The 10,067-nt window shown below is 40.1% G+C and overlaps 2 protein-coding genes across 4 annotated transcripts; one reads left to right on the top strand and one right to left on the bottom strand.

Annotated features, from left to right (window-relative positions):
* The first annotated feature begins 533 nt into the window (after positions 1-533).
* fam177a1 (family with sequence similarity 177 member A1) lies at positions 534-3,046 on the top strand. 2 transcript variants are annotated; one of them, XM_041061046.1, is made up of 6 exons: positions 540-639; positions 988-1,020; positions 1,130-1,315; positions 1,949-2,015; positions 2,290-2,387; positions 2,540-3,046. In XM_041061046.1, exons 1-6 carry the CDS (start codon positions 571-573, stop codon positions 2,753-2,755), a joined length of 669 nt encoding a protein of 222 aa, XP_040916980.1. In that variant the 5' UTR covers positions 540-570; the 3' UTR covers positions 2,756-3,046. The 2 variants fall into 2 exon arrangements, with proteins under 2 accessions (XP_040916981.1, XP_040916980.1); XM_041061047.1 differs by lacking the exon at positions 988-1,020 and having other exon boundaries at positions 534-639.
* A 1,362-nt stretch (positions 3,047-4,408) lies between these two features.
* Positions 4,409-9,963, bottom strand: ppp2r3c (protein phosphatase 2, regulatory subunit B'', gamma). 2 transcript variants are annotated; one of them, XM_041061041.1, is made up of 14 exons: positions 9,665-9,963; positions 9,369-9,493; positions 8,933-9,037; positions 8,696-8,808; positions 8,260-8,357; positions 8,093-8,163; positions 7,869-8,001; positions 6,737-6,792; positions 6,327-6,402; positions 5,825-5,961; positions 5,276-5,413; positions 5,100-5,159; positions 4,684-4,887; positions 4,409-4,580 (listed from the first exon to the last, which is right to left on the bottom strand). In XM_041061041.1, the coding sequence occupies exons 1-13, from the start codon at positions 9,729-9,731 to the stop codon at positions 4,693-4,695; spliced, it is 1,374 nt and encodes a 457-aa protein (XP_040916975.1). In that variant the 5' UTR covers positions 9,732-9,963; the 3' UTR covers positions 4,409-4,580; positions 4,684-4,692. The 2 variants fall into 2 exon arrangements, with proteins under 2 accessions (XP_040916975.1, XP_040916974.1); XM_041061040.1 differs by having other exon boundaries at positions 4,409-4,887.
* Between the last annotated feature and the right edge of the window lie 104 nt (positions 9,964-10,067).

Genomic DNA, 10,067 nt, shown 5'->3' with positions numbered 1-10,067 from the left:
AAGTGAGCAAATGCACCCTGATCTAATACAAAATGGTGACATCTAGTGCTCGAATCTATAGCTATCTTCCACCTGATTTTTTTCTCCAGCAGCACTTCCTCAGCCCTCCTGATTTGAATGCAGTCAGACTGCTGCACCACAGAATATGTACTGTGGTGCACGTTAGTTTTCAAATTTTTTTAAGGAAATGTAATAATAACACAGTGTAAAAATACTTGATTACGAGAATACTCATTACGAGTAAAAGCCATGCATTCTAAACTGTACTTAAGTAAAAGTAAAACAGCATTATCAGCAAAATGTACTTGGTTATTTATTTATTTATTTTTTATTATATTTTAGCAGCAATTAAATGTTGGTTGTGGTGGAGCTAACTCTGTCATTTTATAGGCAGGTGGTTGGTTTGATTTACTCTATAGCAATGCATGGCATTTTATATACTCATTGTGCAGCTCCACTAAACGTCGTCAAACAACCCTCTCTTTGTGAGAAAATCTTTTATTCTGAAGAAATCAGCCAGGAAGTGTTGCTAGTGGAACAGATCGGATTGAGGCGGAAGAACTGACAGAGATGTCAAATTTGTCGTTGTATTTAAGCAGTATCAACGTTGTCCTGGGACAAACTATGGAAACTGAAGAGGTTAGTCAGTGCGATACAACTTTTCGTCACTTTTGGTGTTTGTGAATGTTTAAACAAAGACTTGTTTGATTAATAATTACTTCCTCCGATGATAAGCTAGCTAATAGTCAACAAACGCAAAGTAATGTTAGCAAAGTAAGCTAACTAACGAACCAGCGTTTTGCTGTGGTAACGGTTTGTCAAAGAATTCAGGGTGGTAACTTCACCTACCTCCATGTGTATCCACACCACATTTGGAGATGAATAATATAACTATATGCCACGTGATTTAAATAATAAATAATTTATTTAAGAAAGTTTGTAATTAGTTTTTATTTGTTATGTGCATTCTACCCAATATGCCACCAGAGCGTAGGAGGACACGTCAAACCTGCTATGCTTGTGAGTTCGGCACTCAAGCATTTGCAAGTCATTCAAAATTCACCAGATATCCTATAATTATCACGGAGATGAGATGATATACATGGATTGTCTTGTAAACTCATACCAGAGTCCAGGAGGGGCGGCAGACTTTCAGAGTGTGGAGATGGGAGACTCTGTGGGGAATCGGGGGAGAGTGAGGGTTCCCCGGAGGACCATCTACTTTGCCAGCGGAGAGACCATGGAGGAGTACAGCACTGATGAAGAAGAGGAGGAGGAGGATCCCGTGAAGAAGGATGTCATCACTGTAGATCCGGTAGGCTGAGTTCAGAAAGTTTTAGAGTCGTTTTACTGAAATCATCAAAATTTTATCAACACTGAAACAGCCTCAGTTATCAAGCCAATCCTGTGGGTGGTGTTTACATGACAAGAATCCTGTCCTCAGGCCTGTGTGGGGAGACACACACACACACACACAAGCTCATAAGTGGGTGAGATCAGTAGCTAATGTGTAAACTGAACTGAAACCAAGCACTGTAGTTAATTAAACTATATATTTATTATGAACATCACTTTTGGGACCTCCGGTAACATGCTGTCCCAGAGATACCCTGACCATGAATCACACTGTTTCTGGTTCGCCTCCAGGGACCTTTGTTGCATGTCTGTCCCCATTTCTCACTACTCTAATATACTGTCCTCTCACTAAAATACTTAAAAATCCTATCCTAAGCAGGTAACACCTATCAAAAGTGTGCGGATGTGCAGTGTTCAGGGCAGCAGATCAGGATGTTACTGTGCAACTGCTTTATGTGAACATAAAGTGTAAAGGATGCTTTTAAATCCTTTATTGATGCCTGAGAACTAATCCAATATCAGAGCTCTTCTTTTGTGTTTGACCAGCAGATGTTTGGTCTAATTGTCATGTTTCTCTTCATATATGTTTTAGGCTAAATTGACCTGGGCTCCGTATTTCTGGTTTCAAATGTGGAGAATGGCCACTTCCACTGTCTCAGGTAAAGCGGTTTACTGTAAAATCTGCCATTCGTGCTAACAAGGACCATATCTCACAGGTGTTTGACTAGTCATGAATCCTGAAATAAAATGAGTTTTGAGAGGTGTAGTGTAGAAATGCTGGACTGTTAGCAAAGTTCACATATTAGATGCATTACAGGAATGAATCTGAGTGTAACTGTACTTTACAGCTTGTCACAACAACACAGCTGGGTGATGTGTTTTAAGTTACCTGTATTTTATATATATATATATGTGTGTGTGTGTTTACTGCAGTGTGTGACTACATGGGAGAGAGACTGGCCTCTCTTTTTGGCATCACTACTCCAAAGTACCAATATGCTATCGACGAGTACTACCGTATAAAGAAAGAGGTAGGACACACGCACAGCTTTGTGTCAGTCTCTTATGTAAATATGAATACAGTCACACCTTAAAAGCTGTTTACACAGAGGCAGGAACAAGAACACAAACATTAACTCGCAGATATCCAGTATTAAATGCTGCACTCACTGTTTACTTGTAGGAGGAAGAGGAAGAGGAGGAGAACCGTCTGGCTGAGGACGCGGAGCTTCGGATTGCAGAGCAGCGGAGGGGCGAGCAGGACGCTCCTCATCCTGCCACTGTGGAGCAGCCAGAGCCGTCCGGAGCATCCTTTGTAAACATTAGCTTTGATTTCGAACCTGAGCCTCGTCTCAGTGCTCCAGACACCAACAGAGTCCCTTCCCCGCTCCCCTCCTGAAAACTGACACTCACTGACAAACCTCTAACATTCACACATTTCTGTCAGGCAAAACTTTCACTTACTTAGCTGTATAGATTAATAATATTATTTTTCTACGTTACTTTATAGAAAGATCTTAGTACACAGTGCAGGGATAAATTAAAAGGGCTGTGGAAGTGGCTGCACTAGCCTTATCTGTGAATGTAAATTTATGTACACCATGCAAAAGTAATGCAAGGCTGAGACATGCAATTTAACTATATGTAGACCACAGCAGGACTGCGTTCAACTCACCTTAAGTTGACATTAGTTGAGAAGGTGAAATAAATGCTGGACTTTATCAGTTTCAGTTTTTTCATGTAGACATGTTGTGGGACTTCATTTGCAGTGTAATGGAGCTGGATAGTTTTTGATGTCCGAGCTAAACAGATAAGCAGGCAGTGATGATAACAGGAGCCAGAGCTGCTGTGCTGTTAGTTTGCACTGAGAATATAGTCTGCTTTTCATTTCAGCCTGTCGTTGCCATATTGTTTAATCTGAAGAAATACAAGAGAGCAGCCGGCAACTTTTCCATCATCCTGCAGTGTTGGAGTGACTGGGGCCAGTGTGTCGTTGTCTGCAGTCTGTTGTTAAAAGTGACTTAAACACTAACCTCAGAGAACTTCCTACCTGCTTTTTTTCTAATTGTCACAGTGTAAAAGGCTTCTCTGTGTTGATACTTGAAACTGTTTCAAAACAGAAACAACTTGCATGAAGTACTAATTGTTTTACTGAAAATGAACCAAGCTGTGCAGCTGATGTTGAATAAAATGACTTAAATTTACTGATGATTGTGAAATCACATTGGGAAGCAGAGTTGTACACATACACTGATAGTACCTTCAAGTGTCCTTGCGTGAGCTGTCAGAAGCTTATTAATTATTTTTATCTGCTGGTGTGGCTGTGTGGTGTGGGGACAGGCCTTAGGTCTCCTTAGAGAGCAGAGCAGCAGGAATAAACCATCCTCATGTTTCTTCATGATCAATCCCAAAGAAATTTTACACTGCTCTTTTAAAAATAATCCATTTCAAGCAGAAACATATTTGACCATAAAATATTCACAGTGTAATAACACTTGGTGGGTAAATGTCTTTCACCACAGTAGTTAACAGGATATTATTCTTGCTTTTTATGTGTATAAAAAACAACAACAAAGCCAACATATGCAAAACTGAAATATTTGAACTGAAACTCCTAATGAATCTGTATATACATATTTATATTTTCTGTGTGTTAATAAAATCTTTAAACATTCAAAAAGTTGATTGTCTCTTTCATTGTTACTCATAAAATAATAAAATACTCTTTCACAGTTATTCCATTGTATTTTAAAATCCCATCCCTCTTATCTAATAAAATTCTTCTGTCGTTTCCATCATAACTACTTTTTCTGCAGTCAGATGATTAGTCTGTGTTGGTTTGTCAAAATGAGTGCCCGTCATTTCATCCACTGTTAATGTACAAGTATTGATTATAGCTGCTTTAATTTAAATTTAGCAGTTAATTAGTCGTTTATTACGTTTGTGAGTTTGACCTGTTTAATTTTCTCACGTCTGTTTCACTTCAGTGCTTAATTATCAGGTACTTTCCTTATACAAAGAAAAGTGAAACATAAAGGCAGTGTCAGAGGAGGAATGAAAAGGAAAGATTTATTTTAAAAAGGTCAATAGTAAAAATATGTATATTAGGTTTTCTTTCCAGGAAAACAACAGGAGGAACACAGAACTCTATTTACACAGAGCAATATGCCTCACTTTCCTTCTTCTGTCCATCTCAAAATGTCTTTTCACTTATCCAGAGGGACCTGAGTCAGCAGGTAGAGGTTCAGAGTCAACACTTGGCTTTCAAAGCACATGTTTTTGCTTTTTTGTTTTTTAACTGTTGGGAGTGAAAACTGTGAAACTTACTCATCACCCTCAGGTGTCATCAAGGTCAGCTGTGTTACTGCTGTCGCTGTCATTAGCAACCAGCACCTCTCTGTTCTCATAGGTCCAGAAGCCGTTGAGGTCGATCAGGATGCTGGTGACGGTATCACCCTGGCAACTGTTTACCAAATCCTGGAGAGTGATTTTATACGGGTCTTTGGGCTTCACCATGTCAAAGATCTCATCCTGAGGACAGACAGACATCACAATGTCCACTTTTTTTTTCTTAACCTCAAAACATCATCTCAGTTTGACTTATCAGATGCTCAAAAGTCAACTTTTTGCCAGTGACCAGACAGTCACCATCTCTGACTGAAAATAAGCTGAAAGTAACATTCACGGTGTGTGTGTGTGTGTGTGTGAGTGTGTGTGTGTGTGTGTGTGTGTGTGTAATATACCTTGACATCCTGAAAGGACACAGGCTCCTGACCGTGCAGCTTCATCTGCTCCTGAATGGCCTGAAGTACAAAACACACACAAAAAAAGTGTCATGAAACATGTAAATGAGTGTGTGTGTGTTCTTATATAGCAGTGCAAACATGTACAGCGTATGTGAGAGGTGTGCAGCTGATACCCTGAAGAAGTAGTTGAGAGAGAAGACATTGAGGTATCCTTGATTCTCCATGTCCAGAAGTTTAAAAATGTACTGTAAAGCTGCTGGTTCCTTCCTGTTCTCCAAGGCCAGTACGAAGTCCAGGTAGGTCTTATAGTCCTGAGATAAAAGAGGAGAGAAAGATAGTATAAATCCAAACTTAGACCCAGCACACAGACATCTGCAAAACTATCACCTAAAAGCATGCATGGAAAAGAGGTTTAGACCAGGACCCTGTAATTCAACATTAAAAAGATGTCATTAAATGTGTGTGTGTCAGCTGCCCAGAGAGGACACACTGTCTTCCATCACTGAGCAGCTGAAGATTAACTTTAAAAGTTTGTCCGAGTTGAACATTAACATAAAGGGTGGACAATAAAACAAAACACTAAATGGGAATATCCCAGTATATTGGAGAATCAATAAGGATGTTCTGGCCCAACACCTTACAAAGACACTTTATGTTTTTCCTTTTCATTACAGCCTTGTGTTTACTGCAACTGCTACTGCTGATACTGTTACTGACTGTACCATTTCTCCATCGTAGGTGAGGTACTCCTGAAACACTCTGTCCAGGAAGACTGAGGTAAGAGTGGCTGTGCCGTAGCGTGAAAGTTCCTCTTTGCTCAACATGCCGTTGTGGTCCTTATCCAGGTTGAGGTACTGGCCTTAAGAGAGAGAGAGAGAGAGAGCGAGAGAGAGAGCGAGAGAGAGAGAGAGAGAGAGAGAGAGAGAGAGAGAGAGAGAGAGAGAGAGGGAGGGAGAGAGAAAGGCTGTAGTCTCTGATCTTCACTGACATGACACACATATAAACCATTTTTGTTTCTGGATCCAACATCAGTTCATGTATATGGCAAAAGCTACAAACAAACTTACCTGGATACACACTGCTTCCACCAATATTTAACGAACTGATCAGTTTTGTGGTAATTGCAGTGCAAGGCTCTCAACTACCTTTCATTCACCAGAGGATCATTTTAGACCTGGACCATTTCATTTCAGACTGGAAACCAACACACAGACGTTTTCTCACCATAGACCCGGAGAGCTGATGGGGCTGAGAACCAGTTGGACTCCTGACTCTCCTTCGATAACTCCTCGTCTCTCAGCTAGAAAACAGAAGGAGAGGGAGAGGAAAGAGTGTGAGAGGTGAAGCAGCAACTTTGGGTATTGTTTAACTATGAATGACCCATGTAATACTGACCCACTTGTAGGAGAACAATAAAAGAAACTGGATTAATTCTTATAACACAACTACAAAACATCATTCAGCTGGACTATCACAATTACAGGATATCCCTATATTTTTCCCTCTAAAAAAATCTTGGCTTTGGTCCTTTAACTGTCCGCTGCTACAGCCAAGGCTTAATAAACTAAATGAGCTATGAACAGAGACAGGAGGGTTTGTGCAAAAAAACATGGATGTGAGAAAAAACATTATACCTCCAACAGGTCGTCCAGAAAACTGCAAGCCAGTATATCCTGGATTTTAATCTTTCCTGAAAAAAAAAACAGACAGACAAACACAGGTCAAAAGTTTTAGAACACTCCCATTTTTCCAGTTGTTACTGAATTTTGTATAGTGTAATGTCCCAGTGATTCTCACATCCTACATTTAATCTAAATTTCTGAGTCATTCAGCAGCTGAACACACTTGTGACGTTCTTTCTATGACTGAAATGAAATATTGTTCAGCACGTTTGTCCCAACACTGTTGCAGAAGTTCCCACAAATGTGCTGCATTTGCAGTTTGCTTTGCTTTCACCTTCATGGGGTTTAGGTCTAGAGACTGTGCTGGTCCTCATCACGTGAGGCCATCGTCTAGTTCAGAGGTGTCCAAACTGTATTGGTCAAACTGTGTGCTCTTGACTGGTTGAAACGAAAACCTGCAGCCACACGGCCCTTTGTGGAACAGTTTGGACACCTCTGGTCTAGTTCCTTTCCTCTATTGTTCTGAGCCACTATCCTGCTGAAAGATGAACCCCTGACCCACTAGTCTGTCTTCCTTTGTTACTGGTCTTTTTCTCACCATCCTGAGCACACACTACTACTTCCTTTAGTACAGTATTGTCCTAATAAACCATGTAGTAACAGTTTATTCCAACGCTGCCTTTGTACAGACAGAGGATTTGTAAGTAATCAACAAAAGTTGAGGCACCTGTAGGAACTGTTTACATTAACCTTCTTTTTAAGCTTCTTATTAGACGTCATTTACTTCCACTGCTGCAGGAAAGAAGTAAGTTAACTAATTTCTTCATCCTAGAAAAAGGCCTGTTTTCTATGAGACGTACATGATTTTAAAGTTTTTGGTCACCTAAACTTTTCAGGTTTCAGGTTATACACTTCAAATGGCTTAACTGTAAAAACTGTAAAAGTGGGGGTGCTCTAAAACGTCTGACCGGTTCTGTAAACCTTCAATGAAAGAAATGCTGTTGCTGACTTTGACTGTAACGTCCCTTCCTGTTACATACAGTAGTGTTGCATCCTTCTAAACACACGCTAAGATGCTCATAACCTTTTCTTAATTGCAGGATCATTTAAAAAAAATGTCACTTATCAGTGAGTTCAGTCTCACCGGTTCGGAGTGGGTCGAGGAAGAAAAAGAACTTGCGAACAGCAGTGCAGACGTAGAAAGAGTAGAAGGACTTCTCCAGTCCATCCAGCTGAGGCAGAGTGGGGATGAGCTCCAGGATGTAGTTCTCCAGATCCTGCACAGAAAGACGAGCGTCACCTTTCTTGGCAGCTCACATTTTAATATCACTTAAACTGAGTTTTGTGGTTACTAATGGAAATGCTTACCGACTCCCTGAGGTAGCCCTGTCCCGCCACATCATACAGGCTCAGACCTATCCGAGTCTGATGCAGCCACACTAGATGCACAGAGAGAGAACAGACATGCGCAACACATAGTTTCACATAGTTACAAGAGACAAGGCAGAACAAGAAAGCCAAATGAAGATCCAGACCTTTCCTCATGACATAGTTAAAGAACTGCATGATGGAGATTCTGCCGTAAGGGTCGCTGTGGAGCAGTTTGGCATAAACTCTGGCTGTGAAGAATTTCCTGAAGGAAAGAAGAGAAGGAAAGAAAAGTTGTTACTTTTCATTAAGTTGCTTTCCTCAGAGTTGATTTTCCCTGTTTACATCTGAGGTCATGTTTGTTTGATCACATTTTAATGTAGTTTTTGCCTGAGCTGAATATACAGGTATCCCATCCGCCAAGGCACATTAATTCCAGGTGGGTATACATTAAAAATGGTGGAGGGATTTTCCATAAACAACCTTTAATCTAGAATTTATCCTCGTACAAACAAAATTACACGTTCTATTACAGAAAACAGGCATAAGCTGATTTCCTCAAATTGTGTTGTTGCCAGTAAACCGCTACTTCGTGTTACTTACTTGCACTTGGGCCCTGCCCTCTCCCCCACCTGCAGGTAGGCTTCATAGTTGATCATGGCCTCCTCTCCACTGACTGGAGGCACCTGGTGCTTATCAAGCAGGAACCACAGATTCTACAGAAACATAAATAGAAAGACAGCTAAGTAGATAACAAACAATAAAGTCACACAGTGCTGTTATTCATGCAGAGGTCAATCTTTATATGTCTGACTATTTTCAAGTGTGTGTGTGTTTTACCTGCAGCTCCTCATTATCTAGCAGCTCTCTGCTCTTCCTCTGGAGGAAGACGGCTCTGGATTCTTCTCTCAGTTTCTGAAGTAATACTTCATCCTCTGCTGGTAACTGCAGAACATCATCATCATCAACATGGAATTATTTTAACATCTGCACATCTTCACCATTAAACACCAAGCCTGCTAGCAACTACACACACTCAGCAATAACATGATCATCATCAAAAAACAAATTTGTGACTGTATATATCCTCCTCCTCGAACTGTCATCTTTGTTTTTAAATGGAAAAAAAGCCATTTATTTACCGTTACCAGTACTGTTAGGGGATTTAGAGATGGGTCAGAGTTTAGTCGCATGCCTCGTACCACAACACAATCCAAATTACACGAAAGACGACAATTTTCATTGGGTTCAGAAATGTGATGTATGTAAATAATACCCTGTAGTAGAATCGTGGGATGTCCCTGTAGGACTTGTCCTTGTCGTTTCCTCCCTTCCACTCGGTGTAATATTTAGTGAACAGCTCAGTTTCGTCTTCTTTCTTTTCCTCTTCGCTTCTCTCATCTATACAGGAGTAGGAACACGAAAAAAACGTATCCAAAATCAGTTAAATGAAAAGTATTTGACTAGCGTAAATGTTAATATATTGATTTAGCTCAATGACGTTAGTTCGGTACATTCAAATGAAAGTAAGCAAGCTAGCTACAGTTAGCCGGAGTTTATATTCTTTCTTACCTTTTTTGGAGTTTGCTATCCTCCTTTTTAAAATATCCGACCAGTGAGGCTGTTGTTCTGTAGCCATACCTGCTTCGAAGTTAATTTACTATTTCATCAGTAAAACCCGTCTAACCCAAAAACAGAAAACAGTGTGAAAGTTGATTTGTGTAAGAAAGTAGCTAAGCTACCCTAGCACCAAGTTACTAACTGAACAAGAACATGGCTTCCGGTTGAAATTCAAAACAAAGGTCCAACTCTAAGAGAAACACTAAACTATTCGTTGCATATTAAGATAACTCAGCTTGAATAAAGCACATTATGGACTTTAGCTTTCTATGTATAGCTGATTAGGAAATTCATATGAAACAGATACGTAATCAACATAATATTCTTGAACTGTTTTCCATTTCTTCAGCATCAA

This window comes from Toxotes jaculatrix, chromosome 17, assembly GCF_017976425.1.
Source record: "Toxotes jaculatrix isolate fToxJac2 chromosome 17, fToxJac2.pri, whole genome shotgun sequence".
Classification (NCBI taxonomy): domain Eukaryota; kingdom Metazoa; phylum Chordata; class Actinopteri; family Toxotidae; genus Toxotes; species Toxotes jaculatrix.
Note: the sequence above shows the minus strand (reverse complement) of the source record. Positions and strands in the feature narration are given on the sequence as shown.